This window comes from Vipera berus, assembly GCF_964194415.1.
Source record: "Vipera berus genome assembly, chromosome: 2".
Lineage (NCBI taxonomy): Eukaryota > Metazoa > Chordata > Lepidosauria > Squamata > Viperidae > Vipera > Vipera berus.
The window spans coordinates 174722480-174738102 of record NC_138203.1 but is presented as its reverse complement, the minus strand read 5'-3'; the positions used below and the strand labels follow the sequence as shown (position 1 = coordinate 174738102).

The following is a 15623-nucleotide window of genomic DNA, read 5'->3' as shown; positions in this document are numbered from 1 at the left end:
CACCCCATTTCCTTCTCACCCTTCAAACCTTCAGATGCAGGTTTTGAGCTATTGTCGTGTGCATTATATTTTTAAAGTGGAACTGGGGTTGTTTCGATTGTTCTCTGTGGCTTTTTCCCATCCTAAAAATCCCCCAAAGAGGGACAAACATATTCACTTTCACTCCATTGAGATTACCTTCTGAGGCTCTTGGAAAAGGGAGAAAGCTGAATTGAGGTCCCCTTAATTTTCACACACTGCACTTACGTTAAATTGAATATCACATTACAGTTTGATGCATTATGTGAGCTCAGTCTTGAAAATGTGTTGTTTGCTAACCCTAGCAATTTAACCACTGTGAAAAAGTCTTCCTGAGTAGTGCAACACTTAATTAAAACTTCTGTTATTTTTAAAATTAAAATTGCAGCACTTTTAACATGCAATATTTGGGAAATTGTGATTTTGTGTGTGATGTAAGATGGGTGACAATTAAGATGTGGATCTGAAGAGGGAAAAGGTGATTTGGCATACATATACCAAATTACCTTTTGGTCACATGTAAGCAACTACTTAAAGGTATCATATCTTTTCTTGAGCTTATTTGGGATTCCTGGAAAAGGTGCACCTGATTTTGACTCTGGATCTTAGAATCAATGAACTTATCTGAATTCTGGCTATCTCAGCTAAAACACCATGACTTCTTTGATCCCCACTCTGATTTTCTTTTACATAAATTGATTGATCTATATCTAGAAACTCTGCATTAGAATCATCCTGACATATATGAATAACACTGGCTGTATTTAGACAAAAATCTGTAAGACAAAGGCATTCATTCTTAATTCAGACTCATTACTGTAAACTATGATTTGATTATTCCAAATAATCCCAGGATTATAAAAAACTATTAGAAATGACAATGTTGTACAAGGTACCCCAATTTAGAGTTAACAGTTAATAGCAGTCTCCCTAACAATAAGACCTCTTTGTCAGAAAAAAATATTCTAAATTTAGCTTTTGTTTGGGTAAAACAGTTTGATTAAAATAAGTTTCTTTTTCAACAATAAACATGCAATACAGTAAAAATGAGGTTGATACTAATTACATTTTATCACAGGTGTCAGAATTAAGACAGCAACTCCGAATAAGGGGACTTCCGGTGTCAGGTACAAAAACAGCCTTGATGGAACGTCTTAGACCCTTTCAAGAGTGCAGTGGAAATTCAGTGGCTTCGTTCAATGAAATAACCACTGTCACTTTCCCAGTAACTCCAACAAGCTCTCTCTCCAGTTATCCGTCACAGTCTTCTACTAGTCTGTTATCCAATGGCTTTTACCATTTTGGCAGCACTAGTTCCACCCCACCCATCTCTCCAGCTTCCTCTGACCTTTCAGTGAATGGCTCCTTGCCAGACAGTTTCAATGAAGGACCAATGTCATCCCCACAGTTTGTCCTGCACCCGTCACCTGTGCAAGGTGGTTGTGAGGAGAGCCTGGTGGGAAGTATCAACGGAGCTGGCATCCAGCACGATGTTGAAAGGGTTGACACAGAGAAAGACAAAATGCTAGTGGAAAAGCAAAAGGTTATCAATGAGCTGACTTGGAAATTGCAGCAGGAGCAGAGGCAAGTGGAAGAGCTAAGAATGCAGCTCCAGAAGCGCAAAAGAAGCCATGGACTGGAAGATAAGCAGCCCCCAGCACGGGTGTTTGGTTTTCCAGTCAAGCAGGAGAATGCAGTGTCCAGCTGCCCATTTGCCTCTAAGCAAGCTGCCTTGAAAGGTAAGGCTAGCAATTCTGAGGCATTAAGTAACTGTGGGACACCTCAGATGCCTCATCTTGTAAATAGCCATTGCATGGAACCTTCTGGACAAAATGGCATACTGTCCTCCACATTCCTAAGCCCACAGTGCTCTCCTCAGCATTCTCCACTAGAGGCAGCGAAGAGTCCTCAACATATCAGCCTTCCACCTTCACCAAACAGCCATTATCTTCTCTCCATGTCTCCTAGCAATCAGGGAGATGGACGCAGCAATTCTCCACAACCTAGCCACCATTTGTGCACAACTCTGGTAAGAAAATACATATATTTTGCTCTTGTATTTTACTCATTGGCCTGGAAATAGTCAGTACAAGCAAGCCAGTAATAAGAGTCATATTTTAAAAGGACTGAGCAGGAAGTATTTTTGGAGGAAGAGTCAGGGAACCATAACCACCATCACTATTTCCAGTGACGTTAGATGTAAAGAAACAGCTGCTTAGGTATACTTATAATACTTGGACAACTGTATACAAAACCTCTCAAAATAGGCAGATCCCAGGTTGTTTGGGGCTTTAAAATATAAACATGACACTTTGAGTTCAGTCTGAAAATAAATTGGCAGTTAGTGCAGATATTTTTAAACTGGTGAGATGGATTCCAGGCATTGTTTCAGCCCTGAACAGAACCTCCATTTTTGAATGTCTTCCTTGGATCATTTGGAAAGGGAGTTGGTTTTATGGGTTATGTGAGGGTGACAACTAAGCAGTTTTCTTTGCGTCACTTCAGTAAGACTGTATCAGCGTGGAAAAAGTATTTTTGGCAAGATCTGGGTTCATTTTCCCCCCCTTCCTTGGGGTTGCCTTAAGCTATGATTGACACCAATATGTAAGAAGTTTTAGCTTACAAGCCTTAAGATGCAGCTGCCAAGGAACAGAGATTTGGCTGGATTCCTATAATTGATTTTGCTTCCATATAGGTGCCGACACAAGGGAGCCCAAAGTATTCCATTCTGTCTGCCAGCTTTTGTAAGTCCAGTGCTGCTCTCCCAGAGGGAAAACAGCCTCCACCTTATGCTGATGCTGTAAAACAGGTAATGGTCCAGGAGGATATTTTTAGGGCTGTGCTTGGCTACAGGTGGATTTTACTATTGTACCGTTTCATCACAAAACTCAATCTGTTGCAAGGATTCTTAACCTTTTTAAGAATCTGGTCTTTAAATAAAGGAGTCCTTTTATTTTGAATGCATAAAATATAGATTTTACTGTGTAATATAAAGGAAACTAATTGTGTTCAAATACAGCTATCAAAATATTAAATATGTAATACAGCAATATATGTTCTTTTTATTGATCCATTAAATTAATAACACAACTCTTTTTTAGTTTTAATAATTTTAGCTAGGGAAATTTCTTGAAGTTAACCAATTTTATTGCCATCTAGAGATCATAGATTATTTTGCTGTTTATGTAGAAGCTAGTAAAAATATTCAGGGTAACGGACACCCCGAAATCTAACCATGGACTCCAAGGAATCCACAAATCCCAGGTTAAAAACGCCTGATCTATGTGGCTGAGAGGAAGAAAAAAAATCAATGACAAACCTGAAAGATCTGAGATGCAAGCTCAAGTTGAGCATTCAGTCTGAGCTAGCAGGAAAGGGGATTCTTTCTTGGGAGTTACAGTGTTGTTAGCTTTAATTTATTTGGTCCATGAAGTACAGACAATTGGGATCATTCCTTTGCAGTTCTTCAAGGCTTCTTATTTCATCTAACTTCCAGACCCCTGGCTCTATAGTAATGCTGGGATCTAGTTATCTAGCTAGCTGATATTGGTACAGCTTGTCATAGTGTGACATTGCAATTGACAGAATTAAAATAAAATACAAACAAAGGAATTAAGCCAACTTTTTTATTAGCAGTGAAATAGCACTGGATTACATTCACTTGAGTAATGTAGACTCCTCCCTCCCTCCCTCCCTCCCTCCCTCCCTCACAGAGAGGTTACAACCCAAACGAGTAAGAACTGTAAATCTGCTGGAATTATTTTTTAGAATATATGATAAGGCTTATTGGCACGTGGAAAAAATAGACCATAATCTGCCACACTGGTCCAATGCAGGTTGGCAGATGTGATTAGTGTTAGTCTGGGGCACAGGTCTGCAACCCGTGGCTCTGGAGCCGCATGTGGCTCTTTCAGCCGTCTCTTGCGGCTCCCAGTCCTCTGCCATGTGCAGTCCCAAAAAAAAAGTGGGACTAAAAAAGTTCAACCAATCAATTCAAATATGCAGGGTAGGTGCATATCTCGCCTTGGCTCCACTCTTCAGTCAAACCCTGTTCTGCGCATGCGCGCATGCACGTGCATGTGCACACATTTTTTGCGGCTCCCAGTTTTTCCTTTTGTGAGGGAACCGGTTCCGAGTGGCTCTTTCACTGTTTCAGGTTGCTGACCCCTGGTCTGGGGTATCCATCATGGCATGTTCACCTTGGGAGACCCTTCTGGGCATATACATGTCCAACAACTTAGCCCACAATTTCATTTACCCACACAAGCCGTTTCACCTCACCAAAGACCTAATCATAGAAGGCCCCAGTTGGCAAAAGAAAGCTCAGGAACATACAGGTTGGGAACATGTGGAAGAGGCCTTCATCCTGCAGTGGATAGACAGTGGCTAAAATGGTGATAAAATATGATAAGGATGAGGTTGAATATCCCAGTGAATCCTGGGATGGGTTCTCATTCTTGTCTAATGTTTGTAAAATGGGACATTAAATAATGCACCTGAGGGCATATTAACCCCTGGGTCACATGGGCAATATATTATTAATATTTTAGCATTCATAGAGTTGGTTGAGGGTTGTAGGAAAAGTGAGACCAAATCGTACAAAATGATTCCCCTGGTGTTTCCTATTTTTTAACACTTTCAGGGTTCATATTACATTGTTCATGTGGTCCCCGAGTCAAAATGATGCTGCTAGTTTTTAGCAGTTATGGTCAGTTCTGACTCCAAGACCTGCAAAGGGGGACACAGGAAACCACTTACAGCCTTGGGAGGCACAGATTGCTCATCCGTGTGTTTTGTGCACTAAAACCTGCTGATAAGTGGTGAATTATTTATTCATTAGCTGCTTACATCAAATTTTCAATGCCAGCAAAAACACTACAGAGCTATATCTCAATCCCTTAAGAGTGATTTCTTTTACAATAAAAATATGTAATCCATTTCCTCACTTCCCAATTTCTTCTGCTTCTTTTCTTGCTGCAGCAAATGACTCAAAGTCAGCAGATGGATGAACTACTAGATGTGCTTATTGAAACTGGAGGTAGGTGATGCCAGTAGAATGAGGCTCTAACCTAGCAAAAAGAGGATATAAACTTCAGGCTACCCACAGCTGATATTCTGTGCTTGTCAGGTATGGCAGGGGACTGAAATCCATCATCGGTTCTATCCACTTCCAGAAGCAAAATGTAAATAGCTATTGCTTAGTTAATTATCCTAAGCAGTACTCAGTCTAAGCACTCCCAGGTTCTGCCTACTAGTGCAGCCATTGACCACTCTAGAAAACTGCTAGGTTTTGTTACATTTATATGAAGTGATTATTTAAGAATAAAGAAGCAATTCTGGAAGTTTAGCTATTTTTGCAACTCCCAGGAATTGGTCACAGAAACTGTTGTGGTTTATCTTGTCAATTTGTATCTCGACTTTCCAAGATTGAAAAAAAGGGATTTGAAACCAGTGACAACCAAAACATTATTAGAAATACAAACACATTCAACAATAGTAGAAATATAGAGAATTTGTATGCAAGAATAAAAATAATGCTGAATAAAATCAGGGAAGAAACCAAACTGTAGGTAAGAGCTGGCACTTTGTAGATCGAGAGATAAAGGGCAAAGGAAGCCACCAAGCTCTCGGAAAATCACATTGGCATGGTCATGCCCATGGGCACCCATGTGTCTTCTGGTCCTACAATACCTGTTTTTTAAAAAAAGAATTATTTAAAAAACTGAAAGAAGTAGGCAGGACCTATAGATATTTTTAAAAAATAGTTGGGTAACTGCTGCTCAGTGCTTTGCTTGAAAGTATGCCCCAAAGGAAAACACAGAGCCAAAAATGGCATTGTGGAAGGGACCATCTTGTGGGGAACACTGGAAGCATTTCCTTCTGTTTGCCTTCTGTTGTGAGCACTTTGTGGTGTGAATATGTAAGCCTCTCTCTCAGCCTCAGGCATTTTGAAAGAGAACCACAAAAAACTAGACTCCACAATCAAACCTTTGTAAATGTTTTTCCTCACTAGCTTCTGTCTGCTCCAGTGAATCACGTGCACAACTTTAATGCCTTTATGCCTAGTTTAAATGTTTTAACAATTTCTTATCCTCTGCATGCTCAAGCATGTGTATACATATCTGAATGATCAGTCCTCATTCTAATAATTCTTTACATCAGCTTTTTCGTTGATTCTAGACAGGCATTACAAACACCCCTTATAACAACTTTGTCTTGTATTAACACAGCTTCATCACTACTTTCAATTGCAGGCATTTTATATGATCTCCATGTTCCTCTCACCATCCCTTCTGTACCTATTTGACCTAGTATAGCATCAAGTAAGGTTTTATTCAGCCAGAACAAAAGGTTGGAATGTGTCATTGCAATGGCAAATGCTGTTGGGAATTTCTGTTACACAAGCAGGAAGTATATTCACTTAACAATGGAAGTAGACACGCAGTGGTTTGCTCTTGACTTATCATGTTTGATTTGCAAACAGAAATGCCTGCAAATGCTAAAGAGGACCGCCCTTGTCTTCAGAAGGTACCTCAGATAACAGTGTCTTCAGGGACTTCTGGAACACCCTTGTTACTAAAGGCATCCACTTCATTTGAGCAAAACACCTCAAATCAGCTCTCCTTTGAACGCTGCTCCAGCAATGAGAGTCATTTGGAAATCTTGTTAAATTCCCACAGTCCTCTCAGGCGGTCAAGTGAAGTCACCCTTCTGAAATTGGGTACTGAGGAACCTCACTTTGATGGAGCAATGGAAGGATTTTCTAGCAAAGCTGCTGATGAATTAGTCTCACCCCATGAGATCCTGCCAACTCCCCTCTCGCCCATGGAGACTCAGTTGTCTCCTTCATCTGGTGAAGGATCTGGTTTGCACATGAGCTTCACAGAGTCTCCCTGGGAAACAATGGAATGGCTGGACCTCACACCACCAAGCTCAGCCAATGGTTTTGGTTCCCTTACCACTACAGGGCCCAGCATCTTCAACATTGATTTCTTAGATGTTGCTGATCTCAACTTGAATGGCACTATGGATCTGCACTTACAACAGTGGTGATGAAAGTAAAGCTTAAGAATGGAGAGGAAACCTACCACAAGTAATTTCCATGAAAAGAATTAAAAGACTATTTCAGAATGCTCTGGAATAATCCAGAGAGAGCAAAAAGAACTGGAGTCATTTTCCCCAGGACATAATTTATCTTTGCACCATCAATGGATTCAACCAGATGATTATTTCCTTTCCCTGCTACACTCAAAATAAAGAATCCTTCATTTCTAACACAAATTCCTCCTTACTCCTTGTAAGCAAACCCAATTGCTCATCATCAGTTCCAACCTCTTCCAGGAGATTCTGTATGCAAGACAACTGTACATTGCCCGAACTTGTCAATATTAATCCTAACAGGTTTATTAAACTATATGACTCTGTTATGGGCGTATTTGTAGATCCAATACACTGCTCCTTGGGAATCCTTGCCCTTCATGCTTAGTTTTACTGGGGATTCCCACCCCACACTCCTTTTCAAGTCATCTTGCTCAGATGCTTCAACAGATCAACCTTTTACTATCAATTTTCAAAACTGAAATAATCTTCCAGTGTTTCCCTAAATATTTCTCCCTCTTTTAAGTTTATTTATTCCTCTTGTTTTCTCAGTTTTAAAGATACATGCAGCAGACCTGAAGTAATATGACTTATTCTGTAGTGGGCACTCTCCTTGGAAAAGATTTCAAAATGGAACAAGAAAATGTAGAAATAAGAGGTCTTTAATTGAGAGTAATTGGAGGAGAGCCTCCATGGCCCCATCAATGTTCTGCTTTAAAGGTACATTCCTCCTTTAATAAGTACTTATCTCATTTTTTAATTTTTTTATTAAATTAAAATGTAAACATATATGTATGTATATAATTTGAGATACATAAAAGTTGTAACAAATCAGTATGTAACTAATATCATCCATCATTCAAAATCTTTGAAACATTTGACATTCTGAACATAAATTTTGTCTGTGACCAATAATTAGAAATTCCAAATATCCATGTCATCAAGAATAAATTCACCGTAAGGAATAAGAGTCTTCACCATTTATAAGATACAGAAGATGGGGAAGATAAAACCTTTGAATTCAGAAATCTCTATTCTTCTTCAGTTATATTTTTATTGGGTTGCCATATCTTTATGAATGTACCAAATAGTTTTATTCAGTAAGTCCCAATGTTTTGTTGTATTGTCATCTTGCTTCAATCTCTTTTCTTTTGAATTATTTGCATATATTATTTTTGCTGCCATTATGGGGAAAACAACAACCATATCCTAGCCTTTTGGTACCACAGCTCCTTAAAGCACAGGAATTGAAGGTAAAATTAGAAGAAAAGCTGTCTTAATTTAAGACCAGAAATTGTTTGGTGTGGAACAGTGCAATGTCTTTCTCAGCTATTACATTTTGTTGTTGCTCTTGTTTTCTCATTTTAATTCATTTTTCCCTGAGAGGTCTACATACTGCTTAAGCTGAGATATGTTGTGTATAAGTAGAAAAGCAGTCTTCCTTAATTTCTTTGTTTTCTTTACTGCAACTTCCCATGTTTCATATCTGTTGTCATTCTAGAGCAGACATGTCAAACACAAGGCCCAGGGGCCAGATCCGGCCCACGAAGTGGTTTCATGTGGCCCGTGAAGCCATCCTGGAAACAGTGACCCTGGCCCAGAGACCCTCCTTCTGCTAGAGACCCTCAGATCTGTCCCACTCCTGCCCAGGCCCCCATAGGCACCCTTCATGCGAACGATGTAGAGCTGGCCATGCCCACCCAGTAGGCCATACGCACTTTAGCCACGCCCACCCAGTAGGCCACGCCCACCCTGGCCATACCCACCCGGCCCCCTGAGGGCAACCGCAATGCTGATGCGGCCCTCAATGAAATTGAGTTTGACACCCCTGTTCTAGAGGATCCATCAACCCTCAAAAATGCATCTCTGTGGGTTAATATCAAGGAAGGGAAAGCAACAGTCTGCAAGTAAAGTTCCTTTTGGTTTTATCTGGATCCAAACCCGTTGTATTAATACTACATTAATTTCTAGGTTTTCTAAGAGAATAATCTTGCTGCTGTCAGGATGATAAAATAGTGGATTGTCCACATCTTCAGAAATCTTGATAGCTAATTTTGGAAAGAGGTGACTGAAGCTGTGTTTTTACTTTTCACTAATTAATACAAACAGCTCCAAAAACTCCTTTCAATGAACAAATTGTTTTCCCATGACTAGCGAAAGGCATTACTTCCAAGTTCTTCTTCAACCCAGACTTAATATTATGAATTTTAAATCCTATCATACCTACTTTTGCCATGACAGGCAAAAGTTGCAGGTTATTCATATTTAGCAGATTCTGAATTAATGGTAATAGGTAGCATATAAATTGAATTAAAGATTCCTATATTCAGGGCTTTTTTTCTCATAGAACGCTCAGAACGGAGTTCCAGCACCTTTTTGGGATGGAACCTTGTAGGGTAGGCAAGGCGGGTTGTATGACATGTGTGAGTTCCTGCACCTTTTTCTTTTACAAAAAAAGCACTGCCTATATTTATTCAAAAACATCCAAATCTGTAGATAACACAGCCTCGCTTTGTGTATATGTGTAGGTTCTGATGCTTTGGGTCCAGAGAATTCCAACTTTCCCTCTGTCCCATCCCATTTTCCTGTCCTGCCTGACTTTTTCAAAGTAGCCATTCTTCCAGTACAGACTGTCTTATTCCATAGCATTTCTCTATCCTGAATCACCAGGAATCAGGCAAACCATTCCTTTCTGCCTTATGCTTCAGAAATCTTACATTTGTCACTTTCACATAAGACAATAATAAATAAAATGTCTCATTACTGCTATTTTTCAATATAGCTGTGCTATAAAAATGTAACTGATTTGAAAAATGGCAACCCCTGATAAGCTATAACGTTTGTTTTGATATTTACCCTTTTCTTTTTTCATTTCAATCCCCTTTTATTTTAAGTGAGTACGAAAGTGGGAGGGGGGGACTTTGACTGGAAAAAAACTGTTTAATGTTGCTTCTGTCTTGCTTAGACTTAAGTGAAAATAATTTAGTTTAGATAATGTTCCATTCATAGCCTGTGATATGACAACCTCATGCCTACATTTCAGTACTTCTACCAAGGAATGATCTGTGTTATGTGATATAGTTTGTAAAACAAAACAAAATCCATTTTTAATCTAATCTCTATCTCTAGATTATATTTAATAACTTTCAATAATAGCTCCAAATATAAATTCAGTTTGGAGGATAAAGACAGCTTTCTGTCATGTGCCAATCCAAATCGGGCAGTTTCTCATTAATGAAAAGTTTATCTTCCATTATTTGCTTAAATTCTTGTTTTTGTTAATGCAAAAATATTGAATGCAAATTTTCCTGCATTCAATATTTTGTAGGTTTGTTCTCAGAACTTTTTCATAATTATCCATGTCAGTTGAGAACTGGAAAAAAATGTTAAAACATCTCTAGGATTTAATAATTTGGCACATGGACGTCCTGGATTTTTATAACAAATCATCCAGAAGACGTATCTTTCAGAATTAACCTTAAAATAAGTTGCAATTTGTCTGATCATTTTTCTCTATAAATATCATCTCTCACTAGGACTTCACTCTATTTCAGTTATGCTTATTCTCTTGTAAATGGATATTAGCTATTAAGCTATTATGTCATTTAAAAGTCTACACTTGCTTTTCAAACCAATTACATCAGCTGTGGAAAGTCATTCTTCAGTATTTTTTTCTGAAACATTTAAAAATCAGGTTACTTTGATTTTTTTATTCCAAAAAGGGGAGTCTTGCTAATTCACCGATTCATTCTACATCCCTTGAAATTTAAAGCATGCATCGTAGAATATGTTGTACAGTCTTAATAGTTCCATATTCATTATTTAAAGAATTTTTACTCACCATCTTAGCTGTCTGCCAAACATACTTTTTCTTTCTTTCTTTTTCTATTTAATTAAAAAAGTGGCCAAACTATTACTGTTTTCCTGCAAAAGACTAAAATGTCTTTGGTAATGGCATTTCCTTTAAAAATTTGGTAGTAAATATATCTTGTTAATGTTTTAATTTAATTAATTCATAAATAAAAACAAATATATACATAGGCAATGATGGGTAATATATGGAAGAAATATTTAAGGAAATGTCAGTTTAAGAAATTCCTATGAATTTGGAGGACCAATTATTATAATGTAATATAATAATGTAATAGAACACAATAAGTTCAATAATGTGAATTATTCTCCACATACATAAGATAGCCAGGGTGGCCCAGGGGCTAAGATGTTGGGCTGGGAGCAAAGAGACTGAGGTTCTACTTCACCTTCATCACCGATGCTTCCTGGGTGACTTTGGACCATCACTGTCTCTCAGCCCAACTGGTTTCATGGGGTTGTTGCTATAATGGGGGTGGGGGGAGAAATAATGAATGCTAGCGCTATACATCCATCAAGATGTATCCATCTTGAACTACTGAATAACAAGAACAAATGAGAATGAAAAAGCTACAAAACCAATTCATTAAATCAGCAAGTCAAAGGAACTTCTTTAAAAAACAAAACAAAAAACCCAATCCTTCTGGGATGCACTTTATTCAGATCATTTCCTCAGCAACTCTTTTTGAGTATCTGCTAATAGTTTCCCTATCTACATAATAAGATAACTTCTTATCTTAGACAGGAAGGAAAAACAGACTGTAGAGACATTCCACGATAGGGCTATCCTATCTGGTCTGCAACCAGTCAGACTACCACTATTTAGCTAGTGGGCACAGAGAGAAATGTGCTGCAATCCTTGGAATTTTGCAGCTCTGATGCCCAGTGACTGTTTCAGTGAGCAAATTTAGTTCACTGGAATTCTAACATCAGCACCAAACAGCCATGAAAGGAGCAATCCCACTTTTTTATTTTTTTTTAAAGTCTAACATTCACCTCAAATGCCTCCCCAATGCTGGACACATACCCAAAGTTGCTGCTCTAGCACCTCTGTCAATCCAATAGACTTGGAATGATGGCCGTAAGAGTATCTACTGGGTGTGTAAAAAAAGGAGGAGCCATGTTAACTTTTTTGAGCACATCCCGCAAACACCTCTGGATGAGTCCATCTTTGCTTTGCCTCTTCCCCATCTAGAGTACAAGTGGAATGAAGGTGCTAATATCCATCTTCTATTTTGGGATAGTGGTACAAAAGTAAGTGCAAGTTCCAATACCAGTTCCTTCTTTTCCCTATGACACAGCAACATTCTTAATTCCTAGAGTTACAAACGATAGGAGTACATGTATATGTAGAGAGAAGATACGCATCTTTCAGTAAAATTGTGAAGATTTTTGATGTTTAGTAAGAATATCCAGGACATTTGGGAAGTATTTTAGCAGCAGAAACAAGTGTCGATATACCAAGTAAACCAAGTGAACATTCCTAACCACCGAGATATTTGTTTACATATCTCATACATTCTTTCTTTACCAGAGGTAGCAAAATAGGCAAATACCATGTAAACCGATTGCAGAATTTAAAGCAGTATTAAATAAGGTTGTGCACTGAAAGCTGTCAATTTGTATTAGCAATGTAGACATTAGAAGACAGATGAACCAGGACATTTTCCATACAAACTCAATTTTAAGCACCATGGCTTATGAGTAAGCTATTTAAACTCAGAAAATAAAATGTGTATGTTGGACAATGACACATTAGTCTGTGAATGCAATTTGATACAATAAATCTGTACGCAGCATGACTCAGCTATCCCTCACATGTGTCAATAAAGCAAAACCTAGAAAATAGTAAAAAAAAGCTAGGACAATTCTGGCTAATTAGATTGAACTGCAGACTTAGCTTTAAGTTTCCAGGGCCAAAATTGAACAAAAATACTGGCAAACTAAAAGGAGTGTTCTTTGCACTAATGCAAAATTTCAAGAAATTTCAATAAAGCAGATGCATTTTATTTAAGCATTAGCATAAGCAACATTTTAAACCAAGCAATACTTTGTATTGATAGGAAAACAAAAGCAAAAGCAAAACTTTCTACACTTATTTTCATTAAAAAAAATCCTTTTTTCCTACTTCCAAGGAAAATAGCCCTTCTCATCCACTACTCCAAGTATATTTGGAGCTACATGAAAACAAGAGGTAGTTTTGTAGGGTAAAATCACTTTAGCATCAACACACTTGGCTGTCTTCTGTCTCAATCCACTGAAATTCAGTTTAAACTATTTAATTCAGTTTTCTTTCAAGCTGTCACATGCTTTATTTCCTGAAACAATATACATTCTGACTAATATTTCTTCTGTTTTTTTACATGTGTCATTCATTGTAGCAAGTTGAAGGTATCCTTTTCCTATTTAGTTTTTACTAATATTAGACTATGTGTGGAATGATTATGCATAAGAAACAAAACATAAGACAAGGACATTCAACCTTGTCCAATAATTGCATTATATTGCTAATAATGGAAGTAATGAATCAAAACTCCAGATAGTACTTTATGTCAGTCACTATCCATCTTGATGTAAAAATCATTTTGTTTCAAATCAAGTAATCAGTTGACCAGTAACGCCACGAGACAGGCTTAAAAGTCTCAAGAATACCTCAAAAATCTTGATTGTCTTAAACCCAGATAAAAGCTAGGTTAAGTCCTACTCAAGCAGCACAATCCCATGCTTTTCTCTTTAGCTATATGAAATTGTAGGAACAAGGGTATTTCTATCATCCTTTATTTGGTCACAGAGCAGAGGAGTTTTATACTATTTTTTCAAAAGCAATTAGATACCAGTCAAGTGAACCGATAATGATCGGTGGAGTCTTTGGAAAAAATAGGTGCAATAGGCAGCTCTATGTGCTTCAACAATGCAAAAGACTTGCTCATTTCTCGTCTTGAGTGAAAATGTTTGTCACAGCACTCTTCTTGCTATGTGGATCCTCTGGTGGGAAAAACTAACAAGATTTTCACAGAACGAGGTACATGCACTGCATAGAATTAATTATTCATACTGAGTGAATAACACAGAGTGATATCCAAATGCAACCAGAGTTGACCATCTCTCTTCTTCCTGGCTCATTTTTAAAGTCTTTAAATAGCGGACAATAGTGTTTAAGCCACAAGACATTGGCCATTGGCATAGTGCTTCATACTTCAAAGAGCTAACTTTGCAAATAAAGTAAATAAAGCCTATTCCCCACCAATCAACCTTCTGATCTGTTCCTGAACAGTAAGTTTCCTGTATTTCAAGCAATAGGTGATATTTGAGGAGAAATACATTTATTAAGAAACCCAATTCAACCCTTACTAGTTCTTTAGTTGGTCTTTCTTACTAGATTTCAGTAAGTGCTCTTCTGCTGTGTGCAGATCATTTTACCGATTTTCCATAATTGAGCAGAATAGTATAGGATATAGCATTTTTGGGACAGATGGGGTGGTGGTGTCCTCTTGAGTGTGCTTCCACTACTAATAGTTATGTAGATGAGATATGGTACATACATGTGTAAAAATGTACTTAAAACACTGTTTTAATCATGGTGCTATTAGGTATGTTAATAGTTTTCTTTAAATATATATATAAACTTCTTAAAGAATCAGCAGCACTAATTATTTGATAGTACAAAATTGCATAGTGATAGATTTGTCAAGGAAAATCAAAAGCATCAGGGGAATAGATGTTTAAAATAAATATATTTGTATATTTATTAAATAACTGTAAAACAATTCAAAGCTGTTCCATGCTTAAAATCTAATGGAATGCTAAACTATAATTCAATGTTACAAATTCATTCAAGGTGTCCATGAAAAATGCTGTGCTCAGAAACTACCCATGTCGATGACAATTATAAAGCTTTGGTTTGATTTGTATGGGTTTCCAAAGGCTTCCTCCAATGGGATCATCAAATGGAATGAAGAGAATTTATTTCCACTTCAGTATGTAAACATTATTACATTTAACCTAAAGAGGAGCTCAGAATGAACATTGGGTAACTGCTAAAGAAACAGATATCTAAGAACTAGATTCCTATTTAGCTTTGTGTTTTGACAAATTACTTAAGCCACCACTCCTGGTATGCAAATTATAAGAAGCCAGGATTAAAACTATGATTTCTGGTTTACTCCTCCTGTTAGATTTACAAGAGGAAGAGGAGGAAATATTTTCTATATTTTATTGTGATGAGCTGCAAAACCCCATTTAGGATATTTTAGAAGTGTGTGTGAACCCACATATGAAAAGGATTGGTTCACTAGGCATCTTGCAATACTGGTCATCTATTACTACTTTGGTTTTTCTTATAAATCTAGAACACAGAATCCAGAAGATTCTGTGGAGGGGATGGTAAACAAAAAAAAATATCTATTTATATTTGTCATTACTATTTCTTTAAGTTTTGTAAAAGTGAGGATTGGAACCTAAAACTCATTGTTTACCAAATGAGTGTACTTACTATCAGATTTGTTTGGAAATCATACCTGTGTGTTTATCATCAGCATATAAAGGACTGTGTGCCATCAATATCTTCATGAGGAAGATCAGCAGAACTCTGTCTATAGACCTCACTATCTGTAAAACTATGGCCTTGTTAAGATGAC

At 37.5% G+C, this 15623-nt stretch overlaps 2 protein-coding genes across 7 annotated transcripts in view; one reads left to right on the top strand and one right to left on the bottom strand.

Annotated features, from left to right (window-relative positions):
- The window catches only part of MYOCD (myocardin), a gene marked incomplete at its 5' end in the record, with an annotated part of 131134 nt that extends 123676 nt beyond the window's left edge, over positions 1–7458 (top strand). The window contains 4 exons of the mRNA XM_081318305.1: positions 1097–2047; positions 2714–2827; positions 4999–5056; positions 6503–7458. Of these exons, the coding sequence (XP_081174431.1) occupies positions 1097–2047; positions 2714–2827; positions 4999–5056; positions 6503–7071 (1692 nt within the window). The 3' untranslated portion in view covers positions 7072–7458. The remainder of the gene's footprint in view (positions 1–1096; positions 2048–2713; positions 2828–4998; positions 5057–6502) is intronic.
- Positions 3737–15623, bottom strand: part of MAP2K4 (mitogen-activated protein kinase kinase 4) — an 85938-nt gene continuing 74051 nt past the window's right edge. For 2 of the 6 annotated variants that reach the window (XM_081318306.1, XM_081318313.1), the window contains 2 exons: positions 12014–12080; positions 8904–11450 (listed from right to left, as the gene is read on the bottom strand). In XM_081318306.1, coding sequence (XP_081174432.1) covers positions 11412–11450; positions 12014–12080 — 106 coding nt within the window. In that variant the 3' untranslated portion in view covers positions 8904–11411. Of the gene's footprint in view, positions 4405–8903; positions 11451–12013; positions 12081–15623 lie in introns of those variants that run through there. The other 4 variants (XM_081318307.1, XM_081318310.1, XM_081318309.1 and 1 more) reach the window with 4 other exon arrangements.